General features: G+C 42.9%; 1 protein-coding gene across 4 annotated transcripts in view; it reads left to right on the forward strand.

The window, feature by feature from the left end:
- Nucleotides 1–16,956, forward strand: part of LOC137375456 (neprilysin-like) — a 203,814-nt gene that overhangs the window by 21,024 nt on the left and 165,834 nt on the right. For all 4 annotated transcript variants that reach the window (XM_068042736.1, XM_068042733.1, XM_068042737.1 and 1 more), the window contains exon 4: nt 7,747–7,908. In XM_068042736.1, coding sequence (XP_067898837.1) covers nt 7,747–7,908 — 162 coding nt within the window. The remainder of the gene's footprint in view (nt 1–7,746; nt 7,909–16,956) is intronic.

Raw genomic sequence — 16,956 nt, forward strand, 5'->3', positions numbered from 1 at the left:
CCCGCAATATGCGTGCGCTAGATCAGCGTGGCGTGCTTTCAAGGATTCAACGTCTTCAGTGGACGCCGGTTTATGGCAGGAAATTTGGGAATAGAGGAGTTCAAAATCAGCAAATATCTCTTCTGTTTAATTTGGAATGAATTGAAACCATGCACAAGAACAAACTCCTCACTTTCTGCGAGTACATGGTCAAAGAGATTTGTTATGTGCTTAGTGGCGTCGTTAATTCCGTTGCCAAACCGCTTTCGCGTAACTGAGTTTATGGTGCGGGCGTGTTTCAAATGAGTACTGTTTATGGTGCGGTCATGTAGTGGTTAGCACCGCAGCCTCACAGCTCCAGCGACCCGGGTTCAGTTCTGGGTCCTGCCTGTGCGGAGTTTGCAAGTTCTCCCTGTGACTGCGTGGGTTTCCGCCGGGTGTTCCTGTTTCCTCTCACAGCCAAAGACTTGCAGGTTGATAGGTAAATTGGCCATTGTAAATTGCCCCTAGTATAGATAGGTGGCAGGGAATATGGGATTAATGTAGGGTTAGTATAAATGGGTGGTTGTTGGTCGGCACAGACTCGGTGGGCCGAAGGGCCTGTTTCAGTGCTGTATCTCTAAATAAATAAATAAAATAAAATAAAAATAAATTAAAACAATATAGTGGCATAAACGGATCGAATCGAAAACTGAAAGAAATTTGAGCACAACAGACCTAACGCAGCATAGGGCACGGTGTAAATTGCTAACCCTATTACCAAGCTGTTTAATCTCATCTCGCATAAATGTTCGCTCAATCGTGGGACTGTGTCTCACTTTAGCATTATCGGTACATTTGGAAATGAAAATGGCACAATCTTAGGTTTAATACACTCTTGGAGAAATTCGATAGACAGCTTACCTGTTCTAAACTTACCTGTAAATTGAACTATTCTGTTGATATCCCAAATTTAGTCTTTGTTGTATCTCTGTCTCAGGTATACAAATAATATATGAATTTCAATGCCAGTGTGATGCTAAGTATATAGACCGTACATCCCAAAGACTGGCGGATTGTATCAAACAACATGTCCCTTCTGCCGTTTGCAACATTGGCTAAATAAACCTCAGTGTGCTAAGAATTACGCTGACAACCAATTTAAGATTGTCAGTAGGGCTCACAGTGTGGTGCATTTGCGCATACTGGAAGCTCCATATATTAATACGTGGGCCATGTTCTTTGCAGGCAGAAAGAACATGTACAAACATTGCGTCTGTTTCAGCTAAACAAAATAAGTGACAGCCATTTGCTAGTTCAAGGTTATAAGAGACAGGATTTATGAAAAGGTTATAAGAGACAGGATTTATAATCATCTTGAAAAGAATAAGTTCATTAGCGATAGTCAGCACGGTTTTGTGAAGGGTAGGTCGTGCCTCACAAACCTTATTGAGTTTTTCGAGAAGGTGACCAAACAGGTGGATGAGGGTAAAGCAGTGGATGTGGTGTATATGGATTTCAGTAAGGCGTTTGATAAGGTTCCCCACGGTAGGCTATTGCAGAAAATACGGAAGTATGGGGCTGAAGGTGATTTAGAGCTTTGGATCAGAAATTGGCTAGCTGAAAGAAGACAGAGGGTGGTGGTTGATGGCAAATGTTCATCCTGGAGTTTAGTTACTAGTGGTGTACCGCAAGGATCTGTTTTGGGGCCACTGCTGTTTGTCATTTTTATAAATGACCTGGAAGAGGGTGTAGAAGGGTGGGTTAGTAAATTTGCGGATGACACTAAGGTCGGTGGAGTTGTGGATAGTGCCGAAGGATGTTGTAGTGTACAGAGGGACATAGATAGGCTGCAGAGCTGGGCTGAGAGATGGCAAATGGAGTTTAATGCGGAAAAGTGTGAGGTGATTCACTTTGGAAGGAGTAACAGGAATGCAGAGTACTGGGCTAATGGGAAGATTCTTGGTAGTGTAGATGAACAGAGAGATCTTGGTGTCCAGCTACATAAATCCCTGAAAGTTGCTACCCAGGTTAATAGGGCTGTTAAGAAGGCATATGGTGTGTTAGCTTTTATTAGTAGGGGGATCGAGTTTCGGAGCCACGAGGTCATGCTGCAGCTGTACAAAACTCTGGTGAGACCGCACCTGGAGTATTGCATGCAGTTCTGGTCACCGCATTATAGGAAGGATGTGGAAGCTTTGGAAAGGGTGCAGAGGAGATTTACTAGAATGTTGCCTGGTATGGAGGGAAGGTCTTACGAGGAAAGGCTGAGGGACTTGAGGTTGTTTTCGTTGGAGAGAAGGAGGAGGAGAGGTGACTTAATAGAGACATATAAGATAATCAGAGGGTTAGATAGGGTGGATAGTGAGAGTCTTTTTCCTCGGATGGTGATGGCAAACACGAGGGGACATAGCTTTAAGTTGAGGGGTGATAGATATAGGACAGATGTAAGAGGTAGTTTCTTTACTCAGAGAGTAGTAGGGGCGTGGAACGCCCTGCCTGCAACCGTAGTAGACTCGCCAACTTTAAGGGCATTTAAGTGGTCATTGGATAGACATATGGATGAAAATGGAATAGTGTAGGTCAGATGGTTTCACAGGTCGGCGCAACATCGAGGGCCGAAGGGCCTGTACTGCGCTGTAATGTTCTAATTCTAATTCTAATTCCTCAGGGCAATGCCTTGACCAATCAGAGCCAAGCTGCCTGGTTTAAATTTCAAACAAAGCTTGGCAGTTAGCTGTCAGTCACCGTAAACTGGTGCATTCTCCATGGCAACACCTCTACCAATCAGAGTTCACTTGTCAACCAATCAATATTCTCTTCTTATACAGTATAAAGTTGTCGTTTTACCTTACATTGATATTCTTGCAGATTGTCCTGATGAGTGCAAGACGAAAAGCTTCGACAACATGTCTCTATTTTCGGCAATACTCAAGTTCTGTACTACCAAATAACTATTTGATGTACACATTCCTACATGAAAACAGTGGCTATATTTTCAAACTTAACTGACTGTAAAGTGCTTTGTGATGTCCTAATATTGTAACAGGTGTTATATAAATGCAAGTTCTTTCTTTCTTCTTATCACAACACCTCTTCTTATTCTTTCCCCTCTGCTAGCTACCTATAGCTGTCTGGCAGATTCACCACTGGTACTCAGATGGTTAAATTAGGAGGATGGTTGGATAAACAGAAGTAGGCCATTCAGCCCCTTGACCCTATTCCACAAGTGAATTAGATTGCGGCTGATCTGCACCTCAATTCCATTTAACCATCAATGTTCCATATCCCCTGATGCTCTTACCTAACAAAAATGCATCAATCTCAGTCTTGAACACTCCAATTGACCCCCAACATCCACAGCCTTTTGTGGGGAAGAGAGTTCCAGATTTTCACTACTCTTTGTGTGTAAAAGTGCTTTGTGGTTTCACTGCTAAATGCCCTAACTATAATTTTAATGAAAATCTATCTCAATGGTCTTAGATCTTAAATGCATTCAATTGCCATTTTATGCAAACCTAGGATATTTCTGGGTTATAATCATGCTGCGTGACTTTAGTAACCTGAAAATCCATGCATGCACATGAAATTACTTCCAATGAAGGAGTTAACCTGTTTAAAATAAACTAGTTAGTGCCTATATACTTAAGAAGGGGACAGAACATGCCCGAGGAATTATAGATCAATCAGCTCAACATCCTTGGTAGGAACAATAATGGAATCCTTACTAAAGAAGAGAATAGAAGAACATCGCAAAAAAGAAAAACATAATAATGAATAGTCAGCATGGATTTCAAAAGGAATAATCTTGCTTGACCAACCTCATCGAAATTTTTGAGGAGGCAACAGAGACAGTAGACAATGGGAATGCAGTAGATGTAATTCATCTGGATTTTCAAAAGGCCTTCGATAAGTACCCAATGATAGACTAATGAATAAGGTCAGAGAATGCGGAATCAGGGGACAAGTGGCAGAATGGATTGCAAGCTGGCTTCAAGACCGAAAGCAGAGAGTAAAGGGTAGTTATTCAGAGTGGCAGAAGGTGGAAGTGGTTTTCCACAAGGATCAGTGTTGGGACCACTGCTGTTTGCTATTTATATTAATGATTTGGACTTTGGAATCAAAAACACAATTTCTAAATTTGCGGATGACACCAAATTGGGGGGTTTAAAAGTCAATACTGAGGAGGACTGCAACAAATTACAGGAGAACATTAATAAACTTGCAGAATGGACAATTAATTGGCAAATGAAGTCCAACACAGATAAATGTGAGGTAGTACATTTTGGTAGGAAGAATAGGGAGGTCACTTATTACTTGGAAGGTACAAGTCTGGGTGGGGTACAGAAACAAAGGGATCTCAGGGTACAAATATACGGGTTACTAAAAGTTGCGTGACAGGTTAGCAAGGTCATAAAAAAAAAATCAAACCAAGCAATAGGTTTTATTTCTAGTGGGATAGAATTGAAAAGTAGCGAAGTTATGTTGAACCTGTATTGAACCTTGGTTAGACCACGCTTAGAATACTGCAGGCAACTCTGGTCACCATATTATAGAAAGACTATAGTTGCACTGGAGTGTTACAAGGATGATACCAGAAATATGTGGGTATACTTATCAGGAAAGGATGAACAGGCTGGGTCTCTTTTCCCTTGAAAAAAGAAAGCTGCAGGATGACCTAATAGAGGTCTTTAAAATTCTGAAAGTTTTTGATAGAGTGGATACAGAGAATGATTCCACATGTGGGCAAGAGCATAACTAGAGGACATCAGTATAAGATAGGTACCATGAAATCCGATAGAGAATTCAGACTTTTTTTCATTCATTCATGGGATCGGGATGTCGCTGGCTAGGCAAGCATTTATTGTCCATCTTTAATTGCCCTTGAGAAGGTGGTGGTGAGCTGTTTTCTTGATCTGCTGCAGTCCATGTGGGGTAGGTACACCCACAGTGCTGTTCGGAAGGGAGTTCCAGGATTTTGACCCAGCGACAGTGAAGGAATGACGATATAGTTCCAAGTCAGGATGGTGTGTGACTTGGAGGGGAACTTGCAGGTGGTGGTGTCCCCATGCATTTGCTGCCCTTGTCCTTCTAGGTGGTAGAGGTCGCGGGTTTGGAAGATGCTGTCTAAGGGGCCTTGGTGCGTTGGTGCAGTGCATCTTGTAGATGGTACGCACTGCTGCCACTGTGCGTCTGTTGTGGAGGGAGTGAATGTTTGTGGATGGGGGGGGAGGGGTGCAATCAAGCAGGCTGCTTTGTCCTGGATGGTGTTGAGCTTCTTGAATGTTGTTGGAGTTGCACCCATTCAGGCAAATGGAGGGTATTCCATCACACTCCTGACTTGTGCCTTGTAGATGGTGGACAGGCTTTGGGGAGTCAGGAGGTGAGTTACTCGCCACAGGATTCCTAACCTCTGATCTGCTCTTGTATCCATGGTATTTATATGGCTGCTGTAGTTCAGTTTCTGGTCAATGGTAACCCCCAGGATGTTAGTAGTGGGGGATTCAGCAATGGTAATACCATTGAATGTCAAGGGGAGATGGTTAGATTCTTTCTTGTAGGAGATGGTCATTGCCTGGCACTTGTGTGGCATGGATGTTACTTGCCACTTATCAGCCCAAGCCTGGATATTATCCAGGTCTTGTTGCATTTCTGCCTGGACTGCTTCAGTATATGAGGAGTCGTGAATGGTGCTGAACATTGTGCAATCATCAGCGAATATCCCCACTTCTGACCTTATTATTGAAGGAAGGTCATTGATAAAGCAGCTGATGATGGTTGGGCCTAGGACACTACCCTGAGGAACTCCTGCAGTGATGTCCTGATGCTGAGATGATTGACCTCCAACAACCACAACCATCTTCCTTTGCACTAGGTATGACTCCAACCAGCAGAGAGTTTTCCCCCTGATTCCCATTGACTCCAGTTTTGCTAGGGCTCCTTGATGCCATACTCAGTCAAATGCTGCCTTGATGTCACGAGCACTTTCACCTCACCTCTTGAGTTCATCTCTTGTGTCCATGTTTGAACCAAGGCTGCAATGAGGTCAAAAGCTGAGTGGCCCTGGTGGAACCGAAATTGAGCATCATTGAGTAGGCTATTGCTAAGCAAGTGCCACTTGATAACACTGTCAACGACACTTTCCATCATTTTACAGATGATTGAGAGTAGACTTATAGGGTGGTAATTGGCCGGATTGGACTTGTCCTGCTTTTTGTGTACAGGACATACCTGGGCAATTTTCCAAATTGCTGGGTCGATGCCAAATTGCAGCCAAAGAGTGGTGAGAATATTAAACTTGCTACCACAGCGAGTGGTTGAAGCGAATAGTATAGATGTATTTAAGGGGAAGCTAGATGAGCTTATGAGGGAGATGGGAATAGAGGGTGCCGATGATAGATTTAGATGAGGAAAGATGGGAAGAGGCTCGAGTGGAGCATAAATGTTGGCAGGGGGTGGTTAGGCCGAATGTCCTGTTTCTGTGCCGAATATCCTACGTTATCTTACATAATCTTATGTAATTTAATATACCAGAAATAGAATTTTTAGAGATATGTAAAAGGCATGTCACATTGTAAACCTATTCATGTCTATCTATAATACTCACGCATTACTGATACACGGTGGTCTGTGTCTGAGAAACAATTGAATGAAAAAATAACTGGTTAGGTTATGTTTGGCTAATGCCAAACCTTTGGTTATGGGCCTATATTGGCACTGGAACACAAAATGGGTTTCTCCTTCACCTGTGTGAGAAGTAAGCCACTGCGATCTCCCAACAAAAAGAACTTGCATTTGTTTTTATAACGTATTTCTTTATTTCAGGACATCCCAAAGTGCTTACAGCCAATGAAGTACTTTTTGAAGTGTAGTCACTGTTGTAATGTAGGAAACACAGCCAATCTGTGTACAGTAAGTTCCCACAACAGCAATATGATAATGACCTGTAATTTATTTTAAAGATGTAGATTGAGGGATAAATATTGGCCCAGAGCATCAGGGAGAACTCCAAGCTCTTCTTTAGAATAATATCATAGGATCTTTCATGTCCATCTAAGAGGGCAGATGGGGCCTTGGTTTAAAGTTTCATCCTAAAGATGACAACTTCCAACAGTACAGCACTCCCTCAATACTGCACTGGAGTCCCAGCCTGTGCTCAAGTAAGTCACATTGCTTCCTCTGGGTACCATTAAATTCAATTATTGGTTGGATAGAACAAGCTAAACACATGGGGCTGGATTTTATATTTGTGTGGAGGACCTGACAGTGAGGTCAAATCCGGGTCATCGAGCCACACGGGCAGAAGGCGGGTCTTCCTTGCCAATCTTACCATGCAGAGCCAATTAACAGCCAGCAGATGGGAGAGCCAACCAATTATGTGTGGCAGGTGGGAGCTACTGCCAGCAGGTCGCTGGAAGGTGTCATTTTGAAAGGGCAGTCTGCTGGCTTGAGGCAGGCTGCAGACACGGTCTATTGGAACGGGTGCTGAGCAAGGAATGGCTGCAGTGTGAGGAAGGGTCTCTCCAAGATTTAGTGATGACTCTCTGGAGATGCTCCTGCAGGTGGCAAGGGAACGGAGAGATGTGCTGTTTCCAACTAACGGGTGGAGGAGGCCAGCAAGCCTCATGAAGAAGACATGGCTGGAGGTAACCAAGCAAGTCAGTTGCCGTGGGGTGGTCTCAAGAATATGGGTCCAGTGCTGGAAACGATTCCAGTGGTCTGGAAAGGTGAGTGGTGTTCACGGAAAATTCAACATACATTTTAACCTTTGTTCCCTTCCCCTCTTAGCCGCCCGTATCATTGGGAATATGGACCAAGCTGTGGATCCTTGTAACAATTTTTACCAGTATGCCTGTGGAGGATGGTTAAAGAAGCATGTCATCCCTGAGACCAGCTCCCGATACAGTACCTTTGACATTCTGAGGGACGAATTGGAAGTCATCTTGAAAGGTCAGTCCATGTTTTTAGAGAACTAATAAGAAGTTTGAACAGCCTTAAACAATCTTTTCAGGCCACACTGTGGAATATGCTTCTGCATATAATGTTGCAGTAGTTATTGCATTGAGCAATTTCACCTTTCAGGAAAAATAATTAAAGACATTTTTAGTCCCATTAACAAATGACAAATTTCTGTGGGGGAAGGCAGGGGAAAGTTGCTGTGGATTTGACAGTGCCTTTTCCAGCTAAACTCCAGGCTAGACTGATGGGATTAAAATCTCCTTCGTAGGTCTATAAAGTGTGAGGGTTCAATGTGAATTGAGGTTCGCCAGACTCAATCCAGTTCCTATGGCAATGGACTCACAGAACGAAACCGTTCTTTCCTGCAGTGGAAAAGGGCAGGAGCATAAAGCAGTCCACACCCAAGACCAATTTCATCTTCAAGGTTCATCATCTTACTGAATACAAACTTCTCCAAAAGCTTAATTTCTAGCCTCAAGTGGAATGCCTGAGTGCAGACATCTATGGAGCAAATTTCCTTGCTCGTGCTCTAATGTCATAGCTTCAGGGAAGACCCTGAAATTCACATGCGTATACAGAGTTTCCAATGAATTTAACATGTTGGAACTAGGATGAGCTGCAAAGAAATTTATGCCCCACCTCCCACCACACCGCCCCCCCCCCCCCCCCACCGACCCCGCCTCTCCCCCTAAGTTTGGACCCTGAAGATCCAAGTACATGCAAAAGCAATATACTCAGTAAGATTATGCTTAGGGGAGATTGTCATTTGCTGCCTATTTATCAACCTTGTGATTAGGACCCTCAGAACCTGCTATCTTATTCAATACTCAACCATTGCCCTGGTCACAAGTTGCAATTAGTTTTTCTACAAATAATAAGAGAAGATGCTCAAACTGCAACTCAGAATGAGAGTTACTATTTCAGATGGAATCTTTTATCACGTAGGAACATGGGGTCATGAAAAACAGGAGTCAGCCATTCAGATCCTTGAGCCTGCTCCACCATTTAATTAGACCATTACTCATTGATACCTCAACTCCATTCATCTGCCTTTGTTCCCTTGATCCAGTAACCTAATAAAAATCCATATATCTTCGTCCTGAGAGCTCCAGTTGTCCCAGCATCCATAGCCTATTGAGGGAAAGAGTTCCTGACATCTACTACAACATCTGTTGTGTGAGGAAGTGCTGAGTAATTTCGCTCCTGAATGCCCTAGCTCTAATTTTAAGATTAGGTCCTCCCTGTTCTTGATTTCCCCAACCAGAGGGAATGATTTCTTCCTAGCTACTCTGTCAAATCCTTTTAATATTCAAAACATCTCGATCAGATTGCCCCTCATTCATCACTGATACAGTCGGAGTGGAGAAGCTCCTGGCAGGACTGAAATACCAACTGGGAGAGTTTGAGTCCAAAATTTGCCAATTGCTTTAATAAAAAGGTGACAGATGGATTTAATGGCACAAACTGCTGCCGTTGTGCACCGATGTTGTAGGAACTGAATGTTTAAGGTGGTGCCGATCAAACATGCTGCTTTGTCCTAGATGGTGTGGAGCCTCTTGTGTGTTATTGGAGCTGCACTGATCCAGGCAAGTGGAGAGTCTTCCATTACAATCCTGATGTGTGAACAGGCTTTGGGGAGTCAGGAGGTGTGTTACTCACTGCAGAATTCCCAGCCCCTGACTTGCTCTCGTAGCCACAGAATTTATAAGGCTGCCATTCCTGTGGATTGTTCTGTGTTACTTTTTTCACTAGGAGCTCCATGTTGTGTTATGCAGATACATTGTTTTAATCACAAACAGTGTGGTTAGTGTGCCCTCGGAACCAAGGCATTTCTCAGCATGTAGCAGACTCAGTAAATTGTGATTATGACACTGCTCTAAAGGTCATCAATAAATGCTGACTATCAGTTAACTGACAAGAATAGTTCATGAATTTTTGCCACATCAGTGGAAAAAGGCATTTTGCAAACTGAAGTCTAGAAAGTTGTTGTCATCACCTTTCTGACTAATCTTATTGATTCGCCATGACTTTCTTCATTTTAAATGATACAGTTTATTTTAATATAAGGTATATTGTACATAGCCCACATTGTCATGGATATGAGAGAACTGTATGCAGGCAGAATACTGAAAAGAGAGAAATAAAGAAGAATCAAATGGACAAAAATAATGAATAGCAGCAAGGATGGGAATATACATTTGGGAACTAAATGAAACAAAATGAAATTTTGTGCTCCCTGGCTTTTTGTTTGGGAAAGTGAACATCCTGAATGGGCATCTGTGGCTCAATTAAAAAAACATTTTAAATGTAAACTATTCTTTGAAGAGTGCTACAACTTGCAAAGGATCTATTCTTCCCATTACAATGTCCAGCTGTTTCTTAAATAGTCCAGTGGCCCAATGCTTCTGACAACTGTTTCAGCTGATAGTTAGTAAAGAGATATTTCTGGTGTTTGTCCTAAACTTGCCCTTCACATGAGCCAAGATGCTGTTCAAGCTCCTTAAGTTTCTTACTCAGTCACTGCAAAAGGATCACAGTGATATATATGAATGTACTAGGAGCATAGTACACTCCTAGGAGCATACGAACTAGGAGCAGGAGTAGGCCATTCGGCCCCTCGGGCCTGCTCCGCCATTCTTTAAGATCATGGCTGATCTGTTTGTGAACTTAACTCGACTTTCCTGCCTTTCCCCAATACCCTTTGACTCCCTTGTTTGTCAAGAATCTGTCTACCTCTGCCTTAAAATTCAATGACACTGCCTCAACTGTGCTCTGGGAAGAGAGAGTTCCACAGACTCACGACCCTCTGAGAGAAAAAAATTCTCCTCATCTCTGTCCTAAATGGGAGACCCTTTATTTTTAAACAGTGCCCCCTAGTTTTAGTCTCTTCCTGTCAAGTCCCCTCAGGATCTTATATGTTTCAATAAGATCACCTCTCATCCTTCTAAATTCCAATGAATACAGACACAACCTGCCCAACCATTCCTCGCAAGATAACCCTCTCATCCCAGGAATCAGTCAAGTGAACCTTCCCTGAACTGCTTCGAATGCAATTAGATCCTTTCTTCAGTAAGGAGACCAAAACTGTACACAATACTCTAGATGTGGTGTCACGAATGTCCTGTACAACTGCAGCAAAACATCTTGGGCTGAATTTTACGAGCGTGCCGCCATTTGCGGTGACGTGCTTTGAAGTTGGCGGTCCAGCCGTGCGGAGCGGCAGCCGCTGAGCTTTCGCGATATTTTGCGCGGGGGCTCATTTAAATGGAAGGGGAAGGGCGACTGCCCCTGATGACGTAGAGCGGGCAGCCACTCCATCCCCAACCACGGTGTCCGCCCGCCACCCCGCAGTTGCCTGCGCCATTTTTAAAAGGCTTCAAGCCCTTCACTAACACTTGCATTTTTAAAGGGAACAAACGTTCAAAATTAAAGTTAGACATGTAGTAACATTTTCACTCCCTTTACCCACACCCCCAAGGAAGAATCGATCCATTAATTGCCCATTCCCCCCCAAAAAAACTTCTATGCAGTATCTGACCTTCCCCCCGACCTTTATTAACCTTAAACCTTAACCCCTTCCCACCATCCCCCCCACCAATCACAAGACCATTCCCCGTGCCCCTCCTCCTCCCCCTACCCTGAGAATTACGCCCCTCCCCACCAGTGTCTCGCCTCGGTTCTCCAAACGGGGATCTGAAGGTACGGGACCTCCAGCCACCAGCCGGAATACCGGCGTGGGACAGCCACCGGGTCTAGGTAGGCTTATTTACATTTATTTGAATACATTTTACAATGCAAATGGCTGCACCGAGGCCTTGCCGCCACTGGTAAAATGTAGTGGGGCCTTCTCGGCGTCAGGGGTTGAGGCGGGCCTCTCCTGGAAGAATATTCCGGGCCCCCCGGCCACAACCATTGACGTCCGAAGGCTGGTAAAATTCAGCCCATCTCCTTTTATATTCCATTCCCCTTGCAATAAAGTTCAGGATTTTAATAACATGAATTGCAACACAATTTACAAATCATTAAAAGTAGCAATGCAGGTTAAGAAGGCCATATCAAAATGCAAAGTACTGGAGTTAATTTCTAGAGGGCTGTAATTGAAAAATAGAAGTTTATGTTAAATTTTTATGGAAAATTGACTTCAACCATACTTAGAACAGCATTTAAGAGGTAGCTAGATAAGTACATGAGGGAGAAAGGAATAGAAGCTTATGCTGATAGAGTTAGATGGAGAGAGGTGGGAGGAGCAGGAGGAAACTTGTGTGGAACATAAAAACCTGCATAGACCAGTTGGACCATTCTGTGCTGTCAATTATATGTAATATTATGTTTCAAATTCTTTTACCCTCACATTCCTCATGTTTTCCTCTCACATTCCTATTTTTTCCCTTACCTTACCTATATTTTCCATCACTTATCGCTGTTGCCATCCTTTGCCTTTTTCTGTTATCCTGTACCCCTACCCCCACTTTGTGTCCATCAGTTGCCAGCATGGTTGGGAAGTCTAGGGCTTGGGGACAGAGCCTTAAAATTAGAGCAGGCCGTTCAGGACTGAAGTTAGGAAACACTTCTGCAAGCTAAGGGTGTCAGAAGTTTGGAACTCTCTTCCGCAAATGGAAGTTGATGCTAGATCAATTGTTAATTTTAAATCTAAGATTAATAGATTTTCGTAACCAAATGTATTAAAGGAGAATGGACAAAGCTGGGCATATGGTGTCGGATTGCAAATCAGCCATGATCTTATTGAATGGCGGACAGCCTCGAGGGGCTCAATGGTCTGCTCCTGTTTCTTTGTGACTGATCTGACCCAATTCATTTTTCAGGACTCAGGACAGGTAATTTAAATTATGGGGAGAATTGGAAGGCTGCAGGGGCCAAGGTCAGATACCTTTAAATTCACATCCCCATTCCCCTGTAAAAAGTCTTTGCTGATCTCTTTGTTTTCTGTGGAGTTTACTGTCCTTCGATTCATATTTCCTAGAATTTCTTTCATCTTGAGTTTGTCTGAGGTTCGTTGGGGTGCAAAGTCCCACTTTTCTCAAGGGAGACCATCCCTCAATTGTCAGAGACATTAGACGGTTGGCATTTAACAACAATAACTTGCATTTACATAGCCCTTTCCCATAGTAAAGTGTCCTAAGATGCTTTACAGGAGTGTTATCAGACATAATCTGATTTTCAGCCACATAAGGAAATATTAGGACAGGTGAGAGGTAGGTTGTAAGGAGTAGCTTAAAGGAAGAGAGAGAGGTTTTGGGAGGAGTTTCAGAGTTTAAGGCCTAGGCTGCTGGAGGCACGGCCACTGAAGGTGGCACGATTAAAATCAGGGATGCTAAAGAGGCCAGAATTAGATGAGCGCCGATATCTCGGAGGGTTGTAGGGCTGAAGGTGATTACAGAGATAAGAAGGGACGAGGCAACGGAGAATTTTAAAATTGAGGCATTGCTTAACTGGGAGCCAATATAAGTCAGCAAACACATTGTCGCTGAATGAACAGAACTTGGTGCGAGTTACGATATGAGCAGCAGTATTTTGAATGAGCTCTTTAAGGGTTTGGGGGCTAGAATGATCATGAGGAAATACTGATTTGAGATTCTGTTTTTTAATTATTTACTTATTGAAGAGATGCAGGCATCGCTAGCAAGGCCAACATTTATTACCAGTAGCTAATTACCCTTGAGAAGTTCCTGAATCACCGTAGTCCAAAGGTGAAAGTACACTCAGAGTGTTGTTTGGTAACGAGTTCCAGGACTTTGACCGAGCAACCATTACTTCAGTTATATGTAGGCACAAGAGTCAAAGGATCTCACTCCCATTGTAGACAAGGGCACAGACTGCAAGGAGGATGAGCGAACTGACTACTGCACCATGGTTCAGAGCACCATTCAAGTGGGAGGAGAAAAGAGAAATACAGTTGTAATAGGGGATAGTATAGTTAGGGGAATAGATACTGTTCTCTGCAGCAAAGATAGAGAGTCCTGAAGGCTGTGTTGCCTACCTGGTGCCAAGGTTAAGGACATCTCTTCTGGGCTAGAGAGGAACTTGGAGTGGAAGGGAAAGGATCCAGTTATCGTGGTCCACGTAGGTACCAACGACATAGGTAGGACTAGGAAAGAGGTTCTGCTGAGGGATTATGAGCAGCTCGGGGCTAAATTAAAAAGCAGAACCACAAAAGTAATAACCTCGGGATTACGACCTGAGCCATTTGCAAATTGGCATAGGGTAAATAAGATTCGAGAGGTAACTGTGTAGCTCAAAGATTGGTGTGGGAAAAATGGGTTCCGATTCATGGGACACTGGCACCAGTACTGGAGAAAGGGAGAGCTGTTCCATTGGGATGGGCTTCACTTGAACCACTAGTGTCCTGGTGAATCGTATAATTAGGGTTGTAGATAGGGCTTTAACCTAAATAGTGGCGGGGAGGGTTCAATTGAAAGGAAGTTAAAAATGTTGACAAGTAACAAGAGAGCAGATGTGCAGGGTAGTGAAGGGGCATACATCAATCAGATTGTGACAGGAAGGGACAGAGAATACAAGCATAAGAGTACAGCATAAATTAGAACCAGATCGTAAAAAGTCAAAGCTTAAGGCTCTTTATCTGAATGTACGTAGCATTTGTAAGAAGAGAGATGAGCTGACGGCACAGATAGAAACAAATTAATATGATTTGATAGCTATCACAGAGACGTGGTTGCAGGATGACCAGGACTGAAAACTCAAAGTTCAAGGATATACAACGTTCCGGAAGAATATGCAGAAAGGAAAAGGAGGTGGGGTAGCTTTGTTATTAAAGGAAGGGATCAGTGCAGTTGTGAGTAATGATGTAGGTGTAATAGATCATGATGTAGAATTAGTTTGGGTGGAAGTAAGGAATAGCAAGGGAAAGAAATCATGGGTGGGAGTGGTCTATAGGCCCCTGAGGAGTTGCCTCTCTGTAGGACAAAATATTAATCAGGAAATAATGGAGGTGTGTAAGAAAGGCACTGCAATTATCATGGGTGATTTTAATCTGCATATAGACTGGAAAAATCAAATTGGCAAGGGTAGCATGGAAGACAGATTTGTAGAGTGCATCAGGGATTGTTTCTTCGAACAATATGTTGCAGAACATACCCGGAAACAGGCTATTTTAGATCTGGTAATGTGTAATGAGATAGGATTAATAAGAGACATCATAGTTAAGGATCCTAGGGGGAAGCGATCATAACATAGTAGAATTTAAAATTCAGTTTGAGGGTGAGCAACCCGGGTCTCAAATCAGTGTCTTCAACTTAAACAAGGGCAATTACAGAGGTATGAAGAAAGAGTTGTCTAAAGCAGGCTGGGAAACTAGAGTACAGGGAAAGTCAGTAGAGGAGCAGTGGCAGACTTTTAAGCAGCTATTTCATAACACTCATCAAACATATATTCCGGTCAGAAGGAAGGACTCGATGAGAGTGATGAACCACCCGTGGCTAGCAAAGGAAGTTAAGGAGAGTATCAAATCAAAAACAAAGGCATACAAATTGTCAAAAGCTAGTGGTAGGCCAGAGGATTGGGAATTTTTTAGAAACCAGCTGCGGATGACTAAAAAACTAATAAAGAGGGAGAAAATTGATTATGAGAGTAAATTGGCAAGAAATATAAAAACAAACAGCAAGAGCTTCTACGGGTATATAAAAAGGAAGAGAGTAGCTAAAATAAGTGTGGGACCCTTAGAGGGAGACTGGGGAATTAATAACAGGGAACAGGGAAATGGCAGATAATTGAAACCAATATTTTGCACCGGTCTTCACAGTGGAGAAGACTATAAACATTCTGACAATAATAGATGAACAAGGTGTAAATGGGAGGGAGGAACTTGTAACAATCTCTATCACGAGGGAAAAGGTACTGGAAAAACTGATGGGACTAAAGGCAGACAAGTCACCAGGATCTGATGGCCTGTATCCAAGGGTTTTAAAAGAAGTGGCTGCAGAGATAGTAGAGGTATTGGTCATAATATACCAAAACTCACTGGATTCCGGTAGAGTACCAGCAGATTGGAAAACCGCTAATGTGACACCCCTGTTCAAAAAAGGAGGGAGACAGAAAGCAGGAATCTATAGACCAGTTAGCTTAACATCGGTCATTGGGAAAATGCTAGAGTCCATTTTTATGGAAGAAATAGCAAGACATTTAGAAAAACATAATGCAATCAAACAGAGTCAATATGGTTATATGAAAGGGAAATCATGTTTGACAAATTTGCCAGAGTTCTTTGAGGATATAACAAGCAGAGCGGATAAAAGGGAACCAGTAGATGTAGTGTATTTGGATTTTCAGAAGGTGTTTGATAAGGTGCCACATAAAAGGTTATTGCACAAAATAAGAGCTCAGGGTATTGGGGGTAATGTGTTGGCATGGATTGAGGATTGGCTAACACACAGAAGATAGAGAGTCGGGATCAATGGGCCTTTTTCGGGTTGGAAAGCCGTAACTAGTGGGGTGCCACAAGGATCCGTCCTGGGGCCTCAACTATTTACTATCTATATCAATGACTTGGAGGAAGGGACAGAATGTAGTGTATCCAAATTTGCTGACAATACAAAAATAGGTGGGAAGGCATGTTGTGATGAGGACACAAAGAATCTGTGAAGGGATATAGTTAGGTTAAGTGAGTGGGCAAAAACTTGGCAGATGGAGTTCAATATAGGAAATTGTGACGTAATCTACTTTGGTAGGAAGAATAAAAAGGCAGATTATTATTTAGATGGAGAAAGACTACAAAATACTGCAGTACAGAGGGATCTGGGTGTTCTTCTACATGAAACACAAAAAGTTAGCATGCAGGTGAAGCAAGTAATTAGGAAGGCAAATGGAATTCTGGCCTTTATTGCTAGGGGGCTAGAGTTTAAAAATAGGGAAGTCTTATTACAACTGTACAGGGTGTTGGTGAGGCCACACCTAGAGTGCCACATACAATTTTGGTCCCTGTATTTAAGGAAGGATATACTAGCATTGGAGACAGTTCAGAAAAGGTTCACTCGGCTGATTCCTGGGATGAAGGGGGTTGTCTTA

Source organism: Heterodontus francisci, chromosome 11, assembly GCF_036365525.1.
Source record: "Heterodontus francisci isolate sHetFra1 chromosome 11, sHetFra1.hap1, whole genome shotgun sequence".
Taxonomy (NCBI): Eukaryota; Metazoa; Chordata; class Chondrichthyes; order Heterodontiformes; family Heterodontidae; genus Heterodontus; species Heterodontus francisci.